Source organism: Oenanthe melanoleuca, chromosome 3 (assembly GCF_029582105.1).
Source record: "Oenanthe melanoleuca isolate GR-GAL-2019-014 chromosome 3, OMel1.0, whole genome shotgun sequence".
Taxonomy (NCBI): Eukaryota; Metazoa; Chordata; class Aves; order Passeriformes; family Muscicapidae; genus Oenanthe; species Oenanthe melanoleuca.
In genome coordinates this window covers 39,200,734-39,227,474 of record NC_079336.1, presented here as the reverse complement: position 1 = coordinate 39,227,474, position 26,741 = coordinate 39,200,734, and the positions used below count along the sequence as shown (strand labels likewise).

Below are 26,741 nucleotides of genomic sequence, written 5' to 3'. Positions count from 1 at the left end.
CAGTCTCTTGGAATCTAGTTGATGTACTGTTTGCTGTCCAGCATAATGTAATTTTTGCCTTGGTTTTGATATTTTTAATATATTTAGCTGTTCAATGAGAAGCCAAACTAGTTACATTGATCTCCTGTAGAGGAATGTTTCATGGAGCAATGCTCAGACATCTAATAAAGCATGAACATTACTGAAAGCTTCTCTCAGTGGAGAAGAATTCACAGTATTGTTCTCCTAAGGAAACTTTATCCCTCAACATAAGTGATAATGGGACCTCTATCTGATCAGGAAACTTGTTGGAGTTTGAGAGTGCAATCCACCTTTGAAATGTAGTTGAAATGGGCTGGTGTATTTGAAAGTTGATTTCTGTGGTGCACAGAGAGACATACAGTTTTTGCAAACAAAGAATGTGGAAACATATACTTCATTTCCTTAGGAAACCACACTTTTTTTAACAGAGAAATTGCACTTAGCACAAAAGTCTAGGAGTTGAACTTCTTCAAAATGATAGCTAATAAGTGAAAAGAGTGGTGTGATTAAAATGTTGATGATATATCCAGACTGCACGGCATTAGCATAAATTGAGAAATATCCCTATTACTTGGTTAGGGGTATTTCTAAAGAAAGAAATCATATCTTCAGTATAACAGAAGTAATCACACCTTTGCTCATGTTTGGAAGATTATAAATATTCTATGTTACCAGCAGCTCCATTTGTGTGTTTATATTTACTTTGTAGTCCTGATATAGTCCATATTTTATTATAAAAAAAAGAATATCTGATAAATTTGCAGATGAAGAATCACATATTAATAACAATCTTGTTAAGTTCTCTCTTCGTTTTGAACTACGCAACTTAGGTTTGTCTTGGTCTTTTTTATGATCAAGTATTTTGTATCTTCAAAGACATACTGGCTGAGGTTTTTGGGGGGGATTTTAGTTTTGGAATGCTTTCCCATCTGTTTTACCAGAGAGTAGATTCATCAGCGTTGTGTACTATTTCCGATTTGTAAAAGTAAACGTCATAATTTTTTAATTAACATTTTTTCTAAAAGCCATTGTTTACATATTAGTTGTTACACTTAAGTACTCAATTCATAGCAGTCCTTGTGCTCTCCCTGATCATGGGCCTGAAACACAGCACATTAGAAATAAAAGAAAATCCAGAATTCCATTATCATGAAAAAGCTATTGAATCATCTGTCCAGCTTCTGTTGGACAATCTGTGTAGAATGTCTGCAGTTCTGACCCTTAGAAGTATGCAGTCACCAGTACAGAGCAGTCAAGCAGTTACTCATGCCAGATTATTCTTTACTTTTAGCAACAGGAAAAGAACATTGGGAGAAGAAAAAAGATATAATACAAGAAAAATTAGGTTGAACCTTAAGGATATTTGCTATTCTCTGACTGAACTCTAGCCAGGCATGATCTCATTAGATACCCTAATGGAGGTCTTTGTTCTGTTTAATGACTATTTTATTTTTTAAGACTCATTTAAAACTGCTTTTATTATTCTGTTTCTGAGTTTAGATCATTCTGGGTAAAAGTAGCTGCTCTTATTTTCTTTCTTTTGTTGTTTTTTTTACATTGGATGAAGATGAGGCAAAATCTGGGGGAAGCAGTTTTGATGTAATTTTAATAGCCCTGAAGTATTTGTCAAGTATTAGCTAAGCTATTGCCACTGTTTCATTTCCTGTTTGTCTTTCCATATGATTCACTATTGGATTAAATCAGTATGATCATATGGTCAACATACAATATTCAGAAGTTACCACTGAGTAGCTCCATCTGAATATGTTCCATGAATGACTTAAACTTGTGCATTCTTGGTCCAATCAAAAAATAATTTGAGCTTCATTCCACTATCATGTAAAGAAGATGACTGGCCTTGCAATTACATTCCCCCTTCTTCCCCTCTTCCCTTTTACTGGAAGATAAATATATAATATTTTCAGATTAAAAGTAATAAACCTTTTAATGGACAACTCTACAAAATATATTACCTGTCTTTGTGATTGTAAAGTCAGCTAAATCCTTTTGTTTCCTGTTCTTCAGCTTGTTAGAGGTGCTGGCTGACCACTTGAATGCTGAAATTGCTGCTGGAACTATTACATCCAAGCAGGATGCAATGGATTATATCACCTGGACTTACTTCTTCCGTCGACTTATAATGAACCCAACGTGAGTATACAATAGAAATGCAATTTAATCTCAAGGTAACTTGAGGTTAGGGTTGATCCAAAGGTGATCTGTCTGCTGTTGGAGCCTGGAATACTTAGCAATCTCCAGGAGCATTGCTGGCCCACATGTGGATTAAAACTCATGTGCTCATATTTTTCATAATTTTTTTTCTAAATATTTTTTTGCATTTTTTGGCAGATAACTTTACAACTTAGTTACAGCAATAAAATAACCTTATTGAGAGAGCTATATCAGCATCCCTAAAATAAAATTCCAGATTATCACATTCCTTCAGATATTGTATTTATAATGCAATACTTTTTTTTTAGCTACCACATTGATATGTTCTGCCTAGTTTTCTTTAGAAAATTTATTAGGACTTGGACTTTCCTAATAAATGAGAGAATAACTATCAGCTGTTTCTCTGTGATAACGTTTGCTTTCATTAGGGTATCCTGGTGAAACCATGTGTGCAATATTTTCGATGATTGCTGTCATCCTGCCTAGCTCCAGCTGGTATGCAGATCATTCTGAGCTGTTCCACCAGTACAGCCTGCCTTTGCCACCACCCTGTTTTGGGTAAATGCTATGTTATCTGCCATGGGATTATTCACCTGCTTAAATAATGTGGCAAATAAAGAAGTAACCATTTAGATCACTTAGTATTTCTTGATGTACTCCAGCATTTTGGATGTCTCAAATCATATTAATGTTCATAGCATTTGGCCAGATTTTCTGCCAGGTACTTCATAGGCAATTGCTGCTGGGAGCCTGCAGGTGATAAAATAATTTCCTTTAATTCTCTTTAAGTCTTTATTAGTTTTTAAGTCTGTATCTAGTTCTATGCTGAGAATCTCCCACAAAACAAACAGAATTTCCATCTAGTCTTCTTGGGAAATAAAATTGCAGAGCATTAGAACTGTAAACTAAAGAAAGCATTTTCAATTTTCTCACTTCATAACTAACACAATGCATAATTATGGGGTGGGTATTTCTCCTCTGAGAGTTAAATTACAATTTTTTTAAATGTTAGCTTTTATACTTCTTTAGTAAGAAGAATAAGTACTACTACTTTAAAATGTCTTGCTCTTGAATTGCTTTGGTAAAGTGCTGTAGTTGTTCAGTTTTGGTAAACTTTGATCATGTGGTATCTATGGTAAGTGCATTTTTTAAAACACAACATATAGGTCAAAGGTAAGTGTAGAATATAGAAATATAGGCAATCTCTTCCCAAAATAAAATATTATTTCCACTTGAGTATGAGGTTGGCATGTTGACTGCTGGTCATTTTTTCTCTGCAGGTTCTTTATTGTCATGGACAGCTAAAGCTGGAGTTATCACAATTTTAACTTCAAAGCAAAAGTTCTGCTATTCTGAGATGGGGAGAACGTTGGGGCTGGGGAAAACAAAACAAAAAAAGCACTTCATAATAGGATGTAGAGTCTTTGTAGTGAGAACTAAGATGAACAGATCTTGACTAGTCATGCCCATAAATGGCAGGATAGGAATGAATAATGAAGTTTCATATGAAATTGGAGTCTTGCATTGGGAACAGCACACACATAGGTTGGAGCAGTTGACAAGTTGAGCTCTTTATTCACACAGGTACTCAGCATTCCTTCTGTATTTAGTCATGCAGGGAATAAAATTAGGGTATTATTTACTCTGTCAAACAGCTTGTCAAATCATTTCTAGAGGCCAAGCACAAATGTAATGGGTGTTCATGCATTCCATTCTTTAACATGGTAACAATATTAAGTTACATCCAAAGTTACTAAACTTGGTTAGTAGTTTTCCTGGACCTACTATCTGTGGTATTTTCAGACCTCCTAAAAGCCAAGCAGGCAATTCCAGTGTGGTCAGTGTTTGAATGAGATGTAAAACTGAAGAGTTTTACAAATAGAAGTCAGTGATTGTTGAGATAGCTCTGAATAAGTTGCATTATGGTAATGGAGTTTGCTATGCTATAACAAAGCATATGAAATGATTGCTATCAAACAAAATCTATTTGTGGCCCTTAATAATCCAAAGATTTTAGGGTTTGGGTTTCTTTCAAAGGAATAGGAACACAATTGCTGCTAGTTTTTTGTTTAGATGGTTATGTAATACCCATTCCCTGTCACTTGACAAGAGTGTTCTTTATCATGTCCTGCTCCTAAGCAATTTTGTTGACTTTCTCTCCACTGTGAAACAAGAACTATTTTCCAGATAGCAGGTGATTGTACCTTAGTGGTGAATAAGTAATTCCCATATGCATGATTAGTAAATTGCCTTGGGATGCATTGGCATAAAAGTCATTGCATGTAATGCTGTAAATCCCCAAAATAATGGGCTTAGATAATATGCAAAAGATTTATATTGTTGTTTATTGCCAGTTTTAGCTACTTGTATATTAAAGCTGCATAAAAAAATGTAGGATTATCCTATTCCAACCCAGTATCATCAAATGCCTTACAGAATGCCTATAATTTGTACTATTGAAGTAATGGTAATCTACCTTTCATGTGAGAGAGAGATCCAAGTATCTTTTTCCTCTAAGTATCCAGGTTTCTTCTAAACATGAAGTCATCATTAAAGTTTTCCTGGCAAACTTGAGATAATTTGTTAAACTTGTCATGATGGTTGTTTTAATGGTGTGGAAAATCTTTGCATGTTAGAATATTCCTTTTCATTAAACCATTTTAATTTTCTGTTTCGATGAACCCCTGCCTCTCAAGCCCTATGGAATGGGTTTTAGCTGCCTAGATAGGGGCTGTAATTGAGCTGTTGCTTTGGGGAAGGAGGGTAGCTGAGAGCTAGTTTTGTTCAGATGCATGGCGACCAGTCACGTTCATCCTGGTCACGAGATGACACATGAATGACAGGGGTGGTCCAAATAAAACGTTTATCAAAATGTTTCAGTCTCCATATCCAGAGTTTCTTCCCTGTTCTTCCCTTCCCTTCCCTCAAAACAGTTAGTCCTAAATGCAGAGCTTTTAGAATTTGCTTGTTAAGTCACAGTTTCTGTACTGCTTCAGTCAAGTAGTACAATGTGTTTTCCTTTCCACATAGAGCTGTAGTCACTATGTTCTTTCCTTAGTCAGGGTCATATCACACAGATCAGCAAAGGGTTCTGTTCCTTGCAAGGGGCTCCTTTGACAGGCTCATCTATCTCCATTCCTTGGCTGAAATGCCTTGCTTATTTAATTCTTTTACCCTTATAAAAGATTATAATTGTGACTTTCTATAAAAGACAAATGGCTATGGGAAACATTTTCTGTAAATCAGGTTATGATATTTTCCAGATACACGTGCAGTAAAAGAGAAATAGAAATTTACAACATATGTAAAGTTAAGCAGAATCAGCTTTCATTTGAAAAGTTAATTTTTAGATATCCTGAGAGCACACATCACATCACTATTAAAATGTGCATAGCTATTTATGTATTTATATGTGAGAGTGCATATGTGTACATTTCCACACTTAAAAAATCAGTTTTCTATGTAAATTCCTTGTGAAAACCTGAAAAAAATGTATTTTATTTCTTTCCAATAACTATTATTATTAAGGGGTTTTTTAATTTGATATCAGTGTTGCAAAGCTTTTTGAAGTGAATGAATAAAAGAGCACTAATTATAATCTAACTGATGATGCCCTTATCATACATTTGTTTTACTTTAAATTTCATTTTCTCATTATGACCAGCTGAGCATGTGAATAAAACATATGAATACAAATTATGGTTATATACTGGTCCAATATTTTTTCTGCTATGATTATGACAGATAATATCATGGTAGAAGTCAGTCAGAATGGAATACCTATGTATTTCAGTGACAAAATCACAGTTATTCAGAGTTTTAGGGCTAATTTGGAATTGTGTCAGAAGGGAGATTACTGGAGAAAGTTAAATTAGCTAAGATTAAGAGATAAAATGGAAAATTTTGACAGTAGCTAAACTAACAGAAGCTAGAATGTGCAAGTTTATTGTACTGCAGTGATTAATAATAACCATATTTTCAATTGGTAAACAGATACTTCACAAAGAACTTAGCAGAAAGACTTTTACGATGCCATTTAGACCTATATGCATCTACAGATACATTTGCATGTATATATATTTAATAAGTGGCAGCTATAGGCATTATTATGAATTTCATAACAAGAGTTTGTTCTTAGGAATTATTTGAATCACAGAGCTGTGAAAAGTACAGGAATGTAGTTCACAATATAGCTTTACCAAATATTCAGACAGATAAAGATTTGCTGAGTCTGTCAGACAGGGAAGTTCCAGGATGCTGAGTATTTGAGTTGCCTCCTGCTTTCCAGTCTGCTGCAATCTTAGGTGAGAATACACAGTTGAAGACTCTGCATCTCCCCATCCAGAAAGAAAATTCACATAGCTGTCTTCCTACTCCTGGATATGGTTTACCTGTACAAATTATCTGTTGGAATATATTATAGGAAAAAGAAAAATCATACCAATATGGGAGCAAATTTGTGTGTGTCTGTTACCTTTTATATCTTATGAACACATCTTGGGAAATAAACTGTCTTGCAAATGTTATGATTAGAAGCAGTGATGTGGAGGTAAATATTTTGCTGATATCAGAGAAATGGAACTTGGTTTTTTTTTTCTTCTTAAATCACCACAATGTACAGTATCCTAAAAGCTGATTAAAGATAGCAATGTGTCTGTTTCTCCTACCTGGCATACATGAATATATGGATGCAAGGAAACATGATAGAGGTAAAATACAGGGTGACATTACTGCCTGCAGCATCTGTGCACTCTGTAATGCTTTTTTGCAAGCCAGTCACGGAGTCCAGAGTCAGTCAGTAATGCCTTAACAACAGAAGTGAGTTGGTACTTTGGGTCATATCTCTCTCAGGCTGTGACGGTTCATCAGTTGTGCCATGTACTCTGTACCATTTCCATGGTGCTATTTGAAGATGGCAGCTGCTGAAGCTAATGAAAGTAAATATAAATGATGACTGCAGTAAAGGGACCTAGAAAAAATTATTATCTATGGTCCCCTATACTTGTTCATAACAAAATTCTGCTTTCAGAACTGTAAAATCTCAGAAAGCACACTTCCTTGCTATCAGGTGAAGGCTGTGGATTTGTCATTTTTTGCATTTGTTTCAAAAGACCTACTGACTAGCGAGTTTCTTCTTTAATATTTTTGGCTGACTCTTGTCACTGATTTTCATTATGTGTGTCACTATTACCACCGTATAATCTGAACATAAAAAACATGGTGCTGTAACAAATGTCTCCACAGCATTGACAGTTTTAGCAGGACCATTTCAAGGCTGATGAAAAATTTCCCAGAGAGATCTCAGGTCAGGTTTACATAAGCTAAACAGGAAATGATTGCCACCATTCACATTAAATCCTAAATGTTTTGTGTAACTTCATCTACATTTTATGTTCCTGCACGTCTCTCTGTCTCTCTCAGCTGATGAAATTCCACACTTCCTTAGATTAGAGAAATAAGTTCATGTTTCACAGTTTGTTGTTCTTGCTAAGCTCTACAAGGTTTTGGGATTTTAAATATGTTATTTAATAGACAATAAAAAGTTCTTTCGGCTTTTGATTGTTTAAATTTTACATACTTTGTAAATTTTTATGATACCTAGGGGTTTGTTACTGCTTTTTCCCTATGGACTACTAATGGAAGTTAGCCTGTCTAGCCCATGTGCTAGATGCTGTTAGGATAAAACTGCCTTTGACTTTCACACCTCTCAGGGGACGAGTAATTGTTGTGTTCAAACAGCCTGTAATTGTGATCCCGCTGGCTTTCTCAGTACGCTTCTGGCTATTAGAATCATTAAACAACTCAGCACCTGTTAACAGCATTGTAAATATTCAACCCTGCTTGTGTGCAGGTTGAGTCCAATATAGGAGAAGGCTTACAGAGACCAGGCTCATAAATTAGAGCTTCTGACAAGTCAATTATTGTGAAACTGGGCTTCACTGTGAAATAAATGAAATGGTGTGCTGATAAAAAGGTAGGCTGTCTGTTTATAGCAAAGGGGAACTAATGACTAGATGATTCAATGCAGTGAGCATGAAACTGCATTGTTTTTATTCTTTATCTGTAATTAAATAGTTAGGCAATATTGCTTCATAGAGGAACTCACGTATTATGCAGTTTTTATACTCGGAACATACCAACATGCAGAATTCAACTTGCATTTATTCCTGAGCATTGAAATCTAATGTCATGATACCTCTGTTTTTAGTAATGATTTTAACACAGTCTTTCAAGATGAATGACTTTGATTTTTATTAGGGGAAAATGTGCTGAATGACCAAGAAACTCCTGTGGGTGTGCTCAAAATTATATTTGCCTCATTACAGACAGTAGTTAAAACATACTGGTACCACTTCACTCAGGATTACAAACCATTTAAGATTTTTCTTTACATTGTTTTATTTCCATTAGGCAGCTACATATTTATTCATTTGACAACATATTACAAAGAAGCAGCAAATTTAAAATTCACAAAAAAGTTTAAAAGATATTATAAATTCCTGTATGATTTTAACTTTGCAGTGAAATACCGCAAATTAAGCAGAGCACAAGAGCACAAACCTGTTTGAATTGGTATCTTAAATTACAGTCTCAGCAGAGAATTTCAGTGCATTTCTCATGTTCCTTTTTTTTTGTTTTATCAATATTCATCATGAATGTTGTGGTACTGCAGATAAAGGTGCTGAAATTGTATGGCAGAAGTCTGAATGCCATGACAACAAAGTGCCTTAATTATAAGCATTTCAGAAGTATTCTATTCAATTTAGAGAGAAATAATAATGACTCATTAGTGGTTTAGGAGTATAAAATAGAAAATTTTTTTTGCCTCCTTAAACAACTTATTTAGCTCATTTGCTCAATTACTTTCAGAAGGTAAACAAAATTTTATAAAGTAATTTCTGCTAATAACCAGAAAATAAATGTGATTGATGATGTCAGGGAGATAAAATGGGCAGATAGAAATTTTGACCATTTTGTATTACCTCTATATCACTTAATTTACAAGGACACTCATGAAATCTAGGTTGCATGAAAAAACACTATTAGAGTAATATTTCAACAAATGCATTTTCTTTCCATGAGGCTGATAATATATGGCTGGGTGCTGCATAAAACATTTTAGACAATGCAAATGTTTCTGTTAGTTTGGTTTTGGACAATAGGTGTGTTATAAGTATTTCAGATCATCTCAGCATGAACCCATATAAAATGTCACAGAGTTGAATACTCCACTGCCATGTGTCTATGCTTTGTTGTTGTCTCATGTAGCTGATATCAGAATACATTTTTTTAAAACTTCTTCTTATGATATTTCTGGTTTACTCCAACTGTACCAAATTATAAGTGAATATTCAAAGCTTCAGAGAATTAATCCCATAATTTGGAATTAAAAGCAAGAGGAAAATATCTGGGCATTGCAATACTGCTATTTTGCATTCAGGCTTTTTTGGTTATGCTCCTGCTTTTTAAAGAGTTTTATGGTAAAAACTTTTTTGAAGAAAATAATAATGCAAATCAGATTCTTTAAATTCAGCAGTTATATAAGGATGTTTGTAGCTTATAAAAATTTAATTCCATCTTTTGAAATTTGCAAACAGCAGCATACAGTAAATGAGAGTTTAACTCAGAGAATGGGATTAATCTGCCCAAATATACCGTCCGCAACTGAACTGGTTGTCTAAAGTTCTCTTTTTTTAATCAGTGATTATGTTTCACCTCATCCTGAAGCAGATATTGAAAATACTTCAGATGAATAGCATTCTGCAAGCACACATTTCTTTCCAGTGACAGTGAAAGAAGTTTTAAAAAAACCAACTCGGGTGCAGCAGTAACTTTGTAAAATTGGCTAAAATTAATCTCAGAACACACTTTTGCAGCCTGTTCCCCTGCACAAAATAGCATTGAAAGAACCTGCTCTCGATTGCAGTGGGGTTATTTCAAGTGGGAATGCTGAGTACATCATAGCAGCAGTTAATTTTAGTAAAGCAAGGCAGGTATAACAAGCATTTTTCATCATTGCACAATCTCATTTTTCATCATTGCACAATATTTCTGCCACAGTATTTGACAGAATTAAATTAGCAAGAACTCCCTTTTTTATTCTGCTTTTTAACAATTCAGTAAATCATCAGATTTTTATGTTTCTTTTCATTCCACTTTGAAATCACATGGTTTAATTACTCTGCTTAAATTAAAAATTTTAAAACTTTCTAAACGTGCTCAGTTTTTCTTTATTACTAGTTGAACTTGATTGTTACTTTCTGATCTGATGCCTTTGCTGAATCTAGGGACACAAGTTCTTACTGAAATTTTATCTGGAGTAAAAGTTCTCACTGAAATTATGTTGAGTTATATGAGTAAAATCTCATAGTTAAGGAGTACGAACTTCAGTCACTGTGTCTTTTTTATATGCTAACATAAAAAGAAAATATCTTTTAGCCCACTTTTTAAGCATTTTTCCTTCATACCAAGAACATTGTGATGATATAGTTTATCTAAACATTTTGTTTGATGGTGAGCATTAGCAAATACCCTATTCCTTTTTTTAGCAATTCTAACTTTGAGAATAAAATGTCACAGAAATATAACAACAAACAGCAACATTTGGATTGGTATGTTTACTTTTTCAAGAGATGTCACTATATGCCTAGTTTTACTTTCAGAGTTCCAGGATATAAGGACAGTTGCTCTACTAGTTGAGTGTTCTTCCTTCATCTTGAAGTTAAAATACTGTTACTGATGTTAACATTGCTTGTTCACTTTCATACTTACCAGGAAAGTGTACCTGTGAAAGCAGGAAGATTTTCCCACTAACAAAATAGAGCCAGTCCAGTTCTGTTTGTATCAGCCTTTCTATTAATAGATGGACAAATTGCCATCTTTCCATATGTACATGTTTGTCTTATGTTGGTTGCTCCCACAAACCATTTAAGATTCATGGATTTCTTGTTCATCTTTATAAAGGACTGTGTTTAATTGTTTAATGTGACTATTTGCTGTTCCATGTATATATATTGTAGAAGCCTTGTTAGTTTTCCTAGAAGATGATGTTCTTAAAAATCTTCAGACTGTAAAAATATTCATTTAATGCATCTGCTCTCATTTTATCTAGTTACTATAACTTGGATGATGTGAGCCATGACACTGTGAATAAGTATCTCTCAAGCCTTGTTGAGAAATCCCTGTTTGATCTGGAAGGCTCCTACTGTATTGAAGTTGGGGAGGTAAGACTAATCTGTGCCTTCCAATATTCAGTGAGATACTGTGAACAGCAAGGTACACACTCCTTGATGTGAGATGTTAGAGTTTGTCTGTGGAGCTCTTTGTAAGACTTATGTTGAAAACTGCTGTGGCTAAATTATGATGCTAAATTGTTTTTGGTGTTGTCTCTTAAAAGTAGTCTGAACATGTTTCACAGTTGTGTAGGAGCACATTATACTGAAGCCCTTGGGAACTCTGTGTGTTTGATTCTTCTGACAGGATAATCGCAGCATCGAACCCCTGACCTACGGCCGTATTGCCTCCTACTACTATTTGAAGCATCCAACTATTGGGATGTTCAAGGATCAATTGAAACCTGAAAGCAGTGTTGAAGAACTGCTCTTAATTCTGACAGTAAGTGCTGATATTTCTTAAAAATACATTTTTTTTACTCTTAACACAAGTATATGAAAAACCACACAAAATAAATAAGAGCCTTTCTCCCCTGATGTCTAATTTAATTTTTTATTGTTTTGAGAAATATACATTAATCATTTTTGATGTTTCAAGTGTTTCATGTTATCAGTACATCAAAATTACTTTATGCACTCCTTTGTCTTCTTACGTCCCTCTATAATGTGCAGGATCTGTACAAATCTGGTATTTGTCTTTTCTAAGTTGAGTATATTACTAAAAAGCTATTGCAATGACTGTAAATCTGTAGCAGGACATCACTTTGTCCTGGGACAATCTGGAAGATACAGCAGCTTTAAGTAGGGGAAACATATGGGAAACACCTCTTTCCTAAAATGTCTGCTTTCCCTTTTCCCAGCCACCTCCCAGTCATTGAGGTCATAACCTGCAATAACAGCATCTCCCAGAGTTAGTCTAGAGACTGTTTACAGAGAAGTGCAAACCAAAGACACAATGTGTGATGAGCTGTGTTAGTATTACAGTCTTACCATAAAAGAATCAGGGTTTGCTCCATTTTCCTTTTTGAGTACTTACATAGTTATAACTACAGATTTTTCTTTTTCAACATGGTGTAACTCTACTTTTACAAATATATTTCAAAACAGGGAGTGCCTGAATATTATCCAGGAAAACTTATTTCTACCCCTATACGATTATAGTCTCTGTTAAATTAAATACATTATATAAGTGGCCCAAATTCAGTAATATTCTGATTTCTAAGTGTAGGCTTCAAAATTTAAAGTCTCATCTTACAGTATTTATGTGTCTTACTTTTGTATTAATTACTGTTTTGGTATGTTACCAAAACTTCTCTGAGGAGAAATACAGGAAGAAAAGTTAAAATAGTGCTATTCAACAGTTTGCAACTCAGGAAAACCCTATCAGCATTTTATGACACTAGGAAAACCACTTTTCTAGTAGAGACTTTTCTTCCTGATAAATTTAAAGCACCTGCTGCAAGCATTCAGAGTGTTACAGCTCAGAAATAAAAGCCACAATAATCTTTTGTAATGGAAACTGTTAGACAGCCTAAATAGGGGAATTGCTATCACTGACCCTGCAGTGTCTGTTGTTCTGCTGTCAAAAAACATTGCAATTACGTGAAATGAAATTCAGTGTATTCAGATGAATTTAAAATTATAGTCATCCACAATACCTAGATATGCTGTGCGTAAAATAACTGAAATTTTGTGATGAAATACCACATGTGAACAGAAGTTAAATAATACAATGTTGAGTATTCAAGAAGAGTGCTTTATTCCAGCTGCTATCTCTTTAAAATCTCCTCTCTAGTGAAAATTTTCTGCACCTAGAAGTGTCGGGATTTTTTTTTTCAGACAGATTTGGGTAAGGAAAGTTTGAGAATATTAGCAGAGTTGGCAATTCATAACACTGCCTTAGCCAATGAGTGGGATATGGAAGAAGAATGATGGAAGAACTTAGTGCTGCCTGTTTGAATTTGCCTATTTGAACTGTGTGCATTCATGAATTGCAAAAGTAAATGGCAAATATTTCTATTGTAGATGAAACTTAGTTGGGTAGAGATTGTAAAATTTTAAGTTCATTAATATTGCTTTAATTTTTCTAATTTTTCTTTTCCTGATAATACAGTTTTGTAAGTTATCCATTTGCAATCTCAAGAGGAATGATACTAAAAATAAAATTGGTTGGGAATCAAAATGCACCATATGTATCAGATTTAAAGATGAAAAGGATTTACGAGTGCTGGATGCCATTAGAGCTTATGGTTCTTGCTTGCTTTTTATGTGGATGTTGATTCTCAAAATTACTAGTGGAACTACTATTCTGTCTTGTTGAAGGTGTAAAAGAAAAGATTTTTTCAATCTGATGTAGTGTTGAAAAGAAGTGCCATTTCAACAGTTATTGCCAAGGATTTTTTTCCCCCCTAAACACTGTGCATTAATGAGTTTTATAATTACAGCAGTTGCTTCACACCTCTATTGTTAACCAATGACATTACATCTGCCTCACTCCACTGTTGCCCTCCTTCTTCTTATTGAAGCATTTAGCAGTTTTGGCAATAGGGAATTACATGGCATGGGGTAAGTAGTCTAATTAGGTATAAGTGAAAATCCTGAGGGAAAAGGATGTTTAAAAAGTAATTTGAAGAATCTCTTAATGATGCTGAAACTGAAAGCTGTAGCTATAGTACAAAAAGGCCTGTTACCATTACAAAAATAATTATAATTCTAATTATTCTGCTGATCACTCTGTTTTAAAGTTTCAAATTTTGGACTGTGTTTTTTAAGAATAACCATCCAAGCATATCTCATGCAGTTGCAGGACTTCATAGATGTAGCATTTATTTGATGAAGTTTTACCTAAGCTTGCAAACCTTTAGGTATTTACAAGTTTCTGATCTCTATAAGGAAGGCAGACTTGAACAATTTGAAAAAAAAAAAATCTCAATTTTGATTTTTCGAATGGGATATATATATCAAGTATATAAGGAACTTGGAGAGGAAAAAAAACAAATTGTGGAAAAAAGCAAGATTTTGTTCAAGAATTCAGAAATTTAGGATTGTGTGGTGTTGAAGATGAGTTTGATTAAGGGATTTTGATTTTCAGATTGATATTCATGCAGGCTGATTCAGGATTGATCACCAGTGAATTATCAAGGAATCTTTACAACTCACGTGAAAAAGTAGTTGTGAGTCATCTAGTTTCTGGTGTGGTGGATCTCTCAAACAAGTCACATAATAGCAAGATTTGTTTTCACTTAGTGGAAGACCACTCCTAGTCTTCTCCAGTATCTGTTCTTTTCTCTGTTTTTATTTTACCTTTTCATTTTGCCAGCATTTTACAAGATCAAATGTTTTGGGTTTTTTTCCCTGTCTTGTGTAGGGGTTAAGTATTCATAATATGAACAGAGGATTGCACATGGGGACATCCCAACAGTCATGTTAGAAATATACAGTAATATGTGATTCAAATAGGTGGGTGAAAATCCTCTCATGGCTTCCCTGCTCCTCTCAATAAATCTGTACCTGAGATGTTTGAGCTGTCTTGGGTTTGCAGCTAGCAGGTGGAACTTCACATTCAGTTATTTTTGTCACTGGCTTATGCTAGTGGACTGGTAATTTTTTTTCTGAGAGAAAATGTTTGATGTTTTTCCATAGAGCTTTCTTTAAACCTTTCCTAACCGTACTCAGACAGTAGTAATCCAAATGAGCTTAATCACTGTTGAGTTATGGTGCTTCTTGCATTAAGTATTATTGATGAGAAAGTGTTCATGAATTATTACTGACAAGCTGGATTTCCCTGAGGTGCCTAAAGACTTTTTCCTTTAATTCTGATAGTTAGGTGCAGAGATTAAAAAAGAGATCTAGGTGAAAAACAATGATAGATACTTTAGGGTAATTCTTGTCTTTTTCTGCACAAATGTTTTTAAAATCAAATAGTGATTTATTGTACCTTGAGGAAGGAAAGACTGTCGTTCTGATTGATCAGGGCTGTGACACCTAGATCCCCTAGTTTCATGATTGTTGGTGATTTTTAACTTATCTTGTTATCTGGTTAATATTCCTATTTACAGAGCAAGAAATTTGTCCTACCTGTCCATAACAGACAGTGAAGGGGAGAACATCATTCCCATATTTCATCCCTTGTTTTATCTCTATGTTGTCCATGATTTTTTTTTTTTTTTTTTTTTTTTTTAATTCAGCCTGCAAAAGAGAACTGGTTGATTTTTATGTGTCTACTGCTGTTTTCATGTAAATTGTTAAAAAGAGAAAGGGTTTTTCTTCTTAGAAAAGCAAGCATAGAGAGAGGATGTGGTATTTTTGTTATAGTGGGACATACGTGTCTGTCTTTCTGTGATACAAACATGGACATAGAAGTTTGATATCCACATGACTCTTCCCTGTATTTCTTTCTAAAAATTGATTTGGTGACACTGGCTTATATTAGACTAAGTAATTTGGAACTGAGCAGAAAATCTGTCCTTGTTGGAGTCACAGACTTGGAAGGTATAAGGAGGAGGTTCATGAAACAGGTTCTGTCCATTCAAGATACATAGATAGCAAATGAGTAGAGTTATTAATGCTTTATCTGTCTTTCATTACCTGGTAGGTATTGAGAACCTAGATAACTCAATTAACCTGTAGCTTTATTTCCTCTTCATCATTGCTCACAATTCCAGGAAAATACGCAATTCTTTGTGAGTATTTACACTCTCAGTCTAAAATAATTTTATTTCTATATGGGGATTCTGTTGCTGATTTGGTCTCCCATGAAGGGGCCACAAAGGTTTTTGACTCAGTGATAAACCAGCTTTTCAACAGGTCTCCAGTTAATCACCAGGGAAGGAGAAATTAATGCCTTACAAAAATACTGTCAAAAATAGAAGCTACTGTGATCTGTTTCATTTAATATTTTCCCTGCAAGCCATGGCAGAATCATTGATTTTAGGAATTTTTAAGATATTATATAAAACTGGGTCTCTGTTCTTTAGTCATTTAAGAAAAAAGTCAGATCACTCTTCCTAAGTCAGTGTTTACAGTTAGTGCAAAATTACTTTTTCATTTAATTTAGAAGAAAATAAAGGTGCTACTTTGATTTTCTTCCAGGCATAAAAGCCTTTAAAGAACTTCCATATCTGATTTCACATCTATAGTACAGTCTCAACAATATGAACATCAGGGCTGTGGCCTCAGACATTATTCATATTTTAGAAATTGAAGAAATATTTTTTATATTTTAACAGAAGAAAACTGTTACCTCTTACAATTAAACCCTTTCTTTACAATAAATCTGTGCCAAGGACTGTTCAATGCATAAATTTCATCCTAAACACAGGCATTTCCAGGATAATTTACTTATTTTTTGTATAATCCATATTCTCTGGATTTTAACATGTTAAAACATTTGTGCTTCAGTTCCCACTTGAATCATCTAGATGGTATCACAATGTGTTTAATAATTTAAATTTGAAAATTATGTTTGAGTTCATGAAAATAAAAAAAAAAAAAGCTACAGTGCCTTATAATAGCATCCAAATTTTGTCATCTATGTCCAGTATATTAAAAAATATCTTGTACTTAGCAGAAAAAGTACTTCTGTGGATACTCACACATTTAATTAGGCTTGATTTTTCTCTAGTCCCAGTAGATGGAGCAGTTTTTAATGTTGCTGTAGTACTTGAATATAGTAATTTTTTTCTAACATCATGGCCCAACTGTTTCCTGTCTTCTTTTTCAAATGATGGCTTGAATTTTAGTTTGAAGGCATAATATGCTGGCTGCCTTTCCAGGAAAGCACAGTCCATTAGTAAATCAAGGTAACAATGCCCACCAGTGACAGCTAACTCAACATAGCATAAGTCTTCCATTTTTATGGCATCAATAAGAAAGAATTACAGTCAAAACCAGAAAATACAAATCCTTTCCATCTCCAGTATGCATGAATTTCTAACCTCCAATTTACAGGTCTCCTTTTTTCCCCATCTAATCTTATTTAATTTCTGTCATTATAGGACAGTTTAAAAATAAATAAATAAATAAATAAATAAAAACCACCCCACCAACTGAATCAATACTCAAAAAAGCTAAATTAAAATGTATTTTGAAGTTGTAGCTAAATGTTTCTGACAAACATTTGCCACGACAAAGGCCATAAAACAAGAACTGTTATCTTGGATATAGGAGGTTTTTTAAGTTGTTTTTCTTTAATTTGCTTTGATTGCAGTGCAACATCCAAGAGAAAAACTTTTGGAAGTGTATATAGCTGTGGTAGTAGAAAGAAGTAGCCTCAGGCTATGTGCCAATTTTAAACGCCTGCTTTAGTAACCATTTGCCAGAAAAATGAGGAACTAAATTCCTTTAGCAGGATGCAGTTATAGCAGCAAAAGAGTCATGTATATCAGTGGAAAGTATTCTGAGAACCAGGCAGAGAGAGGTACTGCCCTGGTCTGGTACTTGCAAAGGTGAGCATTGGCTGCCATCTGTGGCAAATCAGTGTTTGCCCCTGGTGGAAGCAAGTTCAGTGATAGCAAGCTTGGTATAGCTGAGTGCTCAAAGCTGCATGCAGTTCAACCATGGACCACTTATTTGTTTGTCTATTTTAGCACAAACACCTTTTACTTGCTGCTTGGCAGTTAGAATTGTAGCCACCATCATTCAAGATTTCAAATTATGCACAGTTGTGCACATGCAGCCACTTCTTGGCAAAGCATTCATACAGGAAATTAAATGGCTTTTTTCAGCAGTCATGTCATATGGCTGTATATTTTCAAATATACAATATATTTGTTGAAATAATGTTTGTGTTTCTTGAAACAGAACTCAGGTTCTCAACAGCATCATTATTATGGTAAAGCTGAATGTTTTATAATCTGTAAGGCTGCTGTGTGTTTTCATGTCCCAAATGCTCCAGCAGGAAGTCTTACAGGCTTAGTTTGTCTTTAGCAAGTCAGTTCAAGTTCTACCTGCTTTATTCCTCCCAATTTGTAATTGAAGCAGGATAAGCAAATTTAGATCTTCTGCACCCTGCAGTTCTTTTATCTTACTGGCTTTGCCTTTGATAGATTTTCTCAGTTGTACTACAGGTTATAACAGTTAACAATCATATTGATGACTTTCTTTTCATAGAATACAATTCACTTAGTGACACCAACTGGGCCATACAGACTGCTGTTTAAAGGCACAAAAATACTCGTCTCTGTCAGCATACAAGATATTGCTTGCAAAACTGTTAAGAAAGAGGATGACATTGTAGATCGTTCTCTGGTTGGAACAGAAACTTCAGGATAAGGATTGGTTTGGCTGAAAGGATTACATCATACAAGATTAATATCCAGCACATAATGTTCCTTTAGCATAATAGTTAAAAAAAAAAAAGAGCGTAAGAGGATTACTGATCAGTCATTAATGAAGTATCTGACACTTCTATTTTCCTATTTGCATTTAGATTCTTTCTTTGTCTCATTTTCTTTTTTTTTTTTTTTTTTTTTCTTTCCTGATGGGGGCCTGTCTAGCTTCAGAAATTGAATTTTACTTTAAATGTTGATGTTTTGTATTATCAGAGATGAACGTGTAGGAAATCGAGCTCTCCTATTTAGAAATATTTAAGAAATAGGCCTCTCCTATTGCCTAATATTTACAAGATGTTTAATTTCACAGCTACTTAGGTAGGCTACCTGTAATGTTAGAAGAAATTGCAGAGGGATTTTTGCTACCAGATGGCCTTAGCATTTGAAAAAAATTGAATGCATTTGAAAAAATTGTATATATATTTGGAAATTTCTTGTATGATAGGAAGGTTGCTTTTAGAGAACAAAGTTTCACAGTTTCTTCACCTCTGCAACATAATAAGTGTAAGCCAGGCATCAAGCAAAGTATTAGAATTGATGTATGGGAAAACTGTCAAAGTATGCACTTTTAGAAATATTTTTTTCTGGGGTAATGCTCAAATTCAGCTTTCCTTAATTTATAGTAGGACACTGTCCTCTTCCCATGGAAGAGTCAAATCAGACATCACCAATTTGATTGGGTTGCCCACATTCCAATTTCCACTTCCACCGCCTTTCCTTTCTGTTTGTGGAAAAGAACAGCAAGCCAGCAGAGATTACTCAAACTACACATTTTCAAAAAGAGAAAATATCTCAAGTCTATTCCTCTCATCTTATGGGGTGAGAAAATGGCTAAAATTCCTCTCACAACAGCCCTCTTAAGAGTTTCTCCTGGCAGGATGTCACCATGCTTGCTTACAAACTGATGCATACAGTATTAGGAAATTTTATTTTAAACATATTAAATCATTGAATGCACGGTATTTTGTAGGTTAAGGAGATTAATTTCAACTGGTTTATCATTTGCTTAAGGCATCAAGCAGTTGAAAACATGAGGTGTAGATAATAGATTATTTTTTCTTTTATATATGATTGTCTTAATATTTACTATATGCAGTCATATAAGATGCTAATTTTTAATACTTCTTTAGCTATAAGAATGCATGTTTGCTTTCTCTTGATTCACACAGAACAGATGGATGCTTGACTGCCTGCTAATCCACAGCTGGAATGGTTTCAGCAGTTTCCACGTTGCTGGGTTAGAGTGGCTTTTCTAGTGGACTGAGAGGGCAGCAAGAGAGGGATATCATTATTCATCAGTATCCCAGTGGGATCGCTGCCAGCAGAGATTAATTTTTTCTGTTATGCTTGTAAAACAAGCTCAGGTGGAGTCTCTAATCCTCAGGGCACGGGTGGCAGATCAAGGAAGATGCTACAAAGCTAGTTAATTTTCAGATTCTAGGGGAAACAGAAGCTCTGTTAGATGTATAAATACATGATTGCAAATTTAAGTAGCTCAAATCCAAATGGGATCTTCCTAGACATCTGGTCCTGAAAATCTCTGTTTTCTTTGTCTTTTAAAAGAAGTTCTTAAAACTTTATGCCTGAGGCAAAATATCTTCAACTCTTAATCATCAGCTATCATTCCATTTTTTTTAATATAGATCTTACAGTGTAATTTAGATTAATGTCTTTATTTACATGCAGGCAAGACATGGTATATGTTTGTGTAGGAACTCTGAGTTTGCAGTGTTCTCACAAATTTATGACAACCACCAAGAAAAATTACCAGCTGCCATTGAAAGAGAGTTAGATTTGCCTTAGTGATGCATGGTGCATCCTATTTAGGTAATGGCATGTCCTGTTAAGGTCCATTGTGGTACAAGGGCATTTTTCCCTTGTTATTCTTGGTATCAGACCTGTTGTCATTTGTAACAAAAACGTTGATATAACTCAAATCAAGCATCCCAAAACACACAAGATGTCTATTTGTATAATAGACTTCACATATTTTTCCTTTACTGACTTTTTTTTTCTTCAGTAATTACTCTTCTTTCTCACCATAGTAATTACCAGTGTCTTCCATCTATGTATTTCCTTGTAGCTCTTGAGTTGTTCAAAACATTGGGTTAGATTTTCAGGCAATGTTAATCCACATAGTTACACTGAAATGAATGGAGATGTGCCAGTTTTTATCAGCAGGGAACTACCCTTATTGAAATTTACTTGCAACAGCTGTCATTTCCTCTTAGAGTTGTGGGTTTTTATTATTATATTAAACTATTTTCATTTAAAAGTGCTCAGAGTGAGACCAGTAGCATTGGCTCGCTGAAAGGACATTGTGCATGTAGGCACCTTCCAAGTTTCCCATATATTTCTGCCAGTTTGTATTGTTCTTCTGATATTCTGGGCTTGAGCCTCTCTTGAGCACAGGCTGCTACTCATTTCACCACATGATGACAGGTATTCACGCCTGTGAACTTCTTACTCCCTTTTGTCTCTGGTCACATAGTAGTCTAGATCCAGAATTTAATCCAGTACAAAAATGCAGCACCGTGCATTTGTGGCTCCCCACTAGGGGACCTGCCACAGGTCAGCAGATTTGAAATCTGTTTTTCAGCACACAGAGCTTTTACAGCTTGCCATTAACATATACAGTAGGTAGGGGCCCAGTTTCACATAAAGCATTAGTAATGCTTACTCCTGTCTCCATGCAGAGTGGCATTAACTTAATGCAGGATCTGTTAACTTCTTCCCTGGGTCTGGGCTCTGCACTGAAAGATCCCAATGGAGGATCAAAGCCAAAGATGGAAAATGACTGATCACTTTCCCAGGGAAAGCTGTGTGCCAGGATTTGCTATTCCAGTTTTTATTGCTATCATCATCTCAGTCAGTAGTTGGGCCAGCTGATTCAGCCAAGCTCGGTTTCAAAATGCAGACAGACATCCACATGAGACTGAAGTTGAGCTCTCATGACTGTGAGACTTTTGAATGTATCCTCAGAGAGATTTTCCCAGTTTCATCTTAGCAGATTACTGAGATCATGCATTGAAAAGCTTTTTCTGTAGGTGCAATACAATTAGTTTCAGTACAGCCAAAACCAATTCTAAATCTTTTCTATAATATTACTTGAGAATACAGGGAAAGTAAGCTGTGGGTCACTGCCCTATCTAGGTTTTAAGATTAAAAAAGTGGAGCAATGATCACACATTCAAAATGTGCAGGTTCAAAGCATTCTCATGAGAAGTAATCAGAAAAGTAAGGCATTTTGGAGAGGCAAAAACTCTAATATACCATTTACAGCAATAAAATGTAGTAATTCTCTCACATTATGAAAATTCACTTTATAAATTGAATTTGTACCATTCCATTTATGTTTATTTGCTGTGGTCAAAGTATCTTATTCTAGGTGAATAATGTGTAGTGGGTACAGATGTTTGCTCTTATTTTTTTCCGAATTCAGTCTTCTTTCACATTTATTTTTTCTTAAATTGTGCAAGTATTATAGGAATACTTATAAGCAATAATTTGACTTAAAAGAGCAAACTAAAGCCACATCTATGAAAGTTGTACAGGCTTAACATTATGAAAGTACCTACACATCCAGGGTAAATGTATTTTTAGAACTTGTTTTATTAGGACTGACCAGAAAAAGTAGCAGTGAATTATGACTGTGATTATAATGTTTATGGAATATGTTATATGGGAGGTAGGACTTAAAATGATGAATTCATTCCTTGTTGTAATGTTTCAGTAACATATGTAACTTAAATAGGAAAATTTCCTGAAGTAGAATGGTTCTAGAAGCATATTTCTTAACATTTAGTAAGATAATTACAGTGATTGTATTATCTATTACTGTATCTTCCCCCTACACAGAAACTCAGCTTCTCCAATATGCTTAAGAAACTAGAGGAAAAAAAAGGAAAATCAACTTTGAAGTTAGTATAGAAATCCTAAGAACTTCTTCCCCATGTCAAATCATTGTTACTTTATAATAATCCTCCCCCTCCTGTATGCTAGCATGCTTGCATATTCTTTTATCAGCTCCATGCTAAGGCAGAGGTCTGTAATTTAACTTTGTAGTTTAGAAGTTCCCAGATCTGCCAGGTCACTCTCTGCTACTGGTAGCTAATATTGCTGACCTCCTATTGCTCTGTGAGCAGTGGCAAAGGTCTTTCAGACTCCTGACCCCTGGTCATCAGGAATGTCATCAGTAGTTTGTAGTTTGGATGTTTTAAGTAAGAGGTGAACTTGTGAAATCTAAACCCTTTAGGGTGTTTTTAAGTGATCACTCAACTGTTTCATTGCCCTAGGTTGTGCTTTTTATGATGTCTGTAATTGTAAAATTTGTGGCGTCTTATCATATGCAGCTATTTTAAAGTAAAAATCAAGTACTTGTTTATTTAAAGTTAAAAGTATGAGAATACAATTAATGTATTGCATATTAACATAATAATAAATTAATTAATAATTAATTTCTCTGATCAGTATAATGGGAACTAAGAATTGGACGAACTTTTAACTTGTATGTTCTTATAAACTATGTAGGTCCCATGGCAGAAATGGGCCATTTTAAATAGTGAATGATAGTTACAAATTAATGTTTAAAACATAATAGATTTGCATAATTGCACGTTGATGGGTTTTACAACTTTCTCTCTTCAACTTCTCATGTCCAACTGGAAATTTCCAGTGTTTGCTCTGTTGAGTCTTAAATCTAGAGACAGAGCCCAGAGTAGCCCAGCCTCACTGTTTAGCTCTTACCCAGTTAATTGGGTGAATGTTACACTTTGAATTCATACCGTTTGTTTTTTTTTAATAAATCTATTATTTTTAAAAGTGCACCAACCCAGCACCAGTGCTGGAAAGGAAGGCATGGGAAGGCCCCCACGGGGAAGAAGGTGGCTCTAAGACCTGGATGCAGTTTGATGGCACTGCCACATACATGAGCAGTTGATGGGGAGGTGCTGTACAGTATCTGAAGACAAGGAGTTTATTTGTAAATTGTGGTGAATGTGTCTGTGATGAAGGACAGTATCATGCAGCAAATATATTTTATCTTGCCTGAAAAGTGTAGTCTTCTTTTGAACCATGTTGGTCACTTTTTCACATCTCTACAAAGCCTCAGTCTGCTCTGTGGTTTAGCAGAGCCCGCCAGCCTGCCCTTAAAGTCTGGAGCATTTCTTCTGCAAAGTTTGTCTTAAAAGTTTATTTTTACATGGGTAAAACAGAGTGAACTGGCAGAAATGGATTTTTTCCCCTTTTAGTCTATAATATGAATTTTGAAAACACATGTCATGTTTGTTCTTAAAACTTGTAACTAGTTACATATGTTTGTAAGTGGCTTTTAAATGGAATATTGTCATAGATCTTTCATATCTAAGAGTGAAAAAAAACCACATAAGCATTGGAAGTTTAAATTATGTCTCATAAAACTGAGACTAAAACAGATACATTTAGGAGGTACCAATAAAATGCTTAAAATAGGAGTTTATAATGGGATCACTAACAAGGATAAGCTTTTCAGAGCAGTAATTCTAGCAAGTTCTTCTCCAATTCTCTTTCTCAATCTACATTACTTTTTGGTATGAGCTGAAAAACCACTTTAAAGTTAGGCTTGCTTTTGTTTTTTTAGGTTTTTTCCCTCTTTTTTAAAGCACATTTCCTCACCTTTATTGGTTGTCTGAATATAAATGTAAGCTTGATTATCTTCTAGCTGCCTGTCAGTATACATCAGTATGAATGTAATGTCTTTCCTTATAAGTCAAACTCACACTCAAAAATGTGACAATAAAATATACTATAGATATGTTGGTTAATTTAAATAATGTTTGTAGTATAGGCCTGTGCCATTCTTTTGTCATGTAACATGGTCTTTTTCTCTTGGGAAAATAATGACCAAAGGAAAATTAGCTTGGGAGCTTTAGTTAACCAACTTTTTAAATTTTCCTTATGATATAGGTAACAGGATCAAATGAGATTTCTGTCAGCATATGAGTGAAGATATATATGTGTGTGTATATATATAATTGGAAATAATTCCAAATGGTTTTAAGTACAGAAGCTCAAGTGTCCTCAAAGAAAAAATTTAGAGTTTGTGAATCTGTTATAAGTCAGATGTTACCTATCTACTCACAAACTATCAGTCCTTGTTATTTCTCTATTTTGACCATGCTTCTTTTCTCTATCCTATATTAGGGGTAAGTAGGTATTATCTAAATGAGGACAAGTACAGATTGCTTCAAATTTTGTATTCCAGCTGGTTCCTATACAGTGTGGCACAATGTGGCAGGCCTTGATGCTGCACTAGAGTACTCTGCACCACTTTGTACAATGGATCAAAAGACAAATTATATAATAATATTACTGTGGAGCTTATATTCACCTATATAGTTTTCCAAAGATCAAAATATGCTGTTTTCACTTGGGAAAATAACTTGACATACTACTATACTTCTGGTAGCAGAGAGCTAAAATTCATAATGCATTATTAGTGTTAATTGCAGAACAGCTGTAAAAAACCACCCACATTTATTTACTGTGGCTTATTCATTCTATTCACAAATGTATGATTTTTGCAGTTCTTAAGAATGTTCTTAGACTATTAGAGAAGTTGATGTAATTTAAATCAAGTTTCAGGTAAAGAGAATGTGATTACAGTACTAGCTAAAAATGATCCTGATCTTTTATGTTAGTATTTAATTACAGTACTAGTCTGCTGCAAGATTTTTTTTATGCTTTAGCTTAAAACTGTTTATTTTTATGGCAAAATGTTTTAAAAATGCTTTTCCCTTGTTTCTTTTGACATCAGAAGCTTGAAAGAGAGCAAAATATATTGCAAGCTTATTAAAGTTGAAAATGTGATTAGGTTCACAGTATCTATATAAAGGAAAGGAACATACAGACAGACAGTCAATTCTAAGGCCGTTTCAATAACATTGCTAGAGAAAAGACTACTGGTTCAACTCTGGAATGTGAGAAACTATTTTTGGTTTGGTTTAGACCCTCATTGTTACAAATTAATCAACTGCTCTTTAAAGTCTAGAACTCATTAACTTTCTAAGTTTTACTGTTCCCATGACTGAACTTAAAATATTCAAGTTTGCTTTAGTAGCTCACCTTGATTCCATTTCTGTCTGTGGTCCACAAGTATCCTCTTCTCTCCTGTGGACAAAGCGGCAAGATGCATTTGCTCGAGCTGAAAAATATTTAAGAAAATCTAATGTGGTATAAGTTTATAGCTCAGCTCTCACTATAAATCAGTAATTTCAGCCAAACTTTCACTTTTTGTGGGTAGAAAGAAAATCGGGGGGGAGGGTGGGTTTACCCTATGGGCTCTGCAAAGCACAATACTCATGATGTTGGATACCTTCTTTAAATTTTAGTTTGGTCTGATTCTTCAAATGCCTGATAGTACCACAAAACTGCAAAAGATATATTTTAAAATAGTATGAGTTGTTTCCTTTTAGGACTCTTCTAACAGTTCAAATAAAGGGTGATGGTAAGCTGCATATTTGGAGCATGATGTAGACAGCATTTTAAGATGATTCTGTGGCTGCTGTTATGCAGGAAACACAATTCAATTACCAGAATAGCCCCTTGGCCCTGTAAAATGTAAGTGTCGAGTTTATGCAGGTCTGCGTGTGACATTTCTCAGCAGCAGTGTGAGTGACTGTCTCCTATATGACCACCCCATATCGCATGCAGGTTGAAATGTAAGTCTGAGATGACTCCTACACCCTTGAAATGATGCAGCAGTCTCTAATGCCCAAAAGGAGACATTATTGGGAAAGTCCATCACAGAATTGTAGGAGAGAGAGATGTGACATGACTACTAAATGCATAGTTGCAGAACCTGTAGTTAAATTCCTGGTTATCTCCTGCTATACACCAAGTTATGCTTAACTATGTGGGTGCTTGTAAACCTATTACTTGTACACAGGCTGCAGCAGCTCTGATTTAAGAGGAGAGAAAGGGAAAGTGAAAAATGCACAGCAGTGCTTTGTGGTTTAACTACGAAGCTTGTATTAAGTTTCTTGACTTTAGAACGAAGATTAATGAT

At 34.7% G+C, this 26,741-nt stretch overlaps 1 protein-coding gene across 1 annotated transcript in view; it reads left to right on the top strand.

Annotated features, from left to right (window-relative positions):
- ASCC3 (activating signal cointegrator 1 complex subunit 3) overlaps positions 1-26,741 on the top strand; it is a 248,206-nt gene that overhangs the window by 197,174 nt on the left and 24,291 nt on the right. Inside the window, exons 34-36 of the mRNA XM_056487382.1 lie at positions 2,047-2,172; positions 11,306-11,417; positions 11,674-11,808. Of these exons, the coding sequence (XP_056343357.1) occupies positions 2,047-2,172; positions 11,306-11,417; positions 11,674-11,808 (373 nt within the window). The remainder of the gene's footprint in view (positions 1-2,046; positions 2,173-11,305; positions 11,418-11,673; positions 11,809-26,741) is intronic.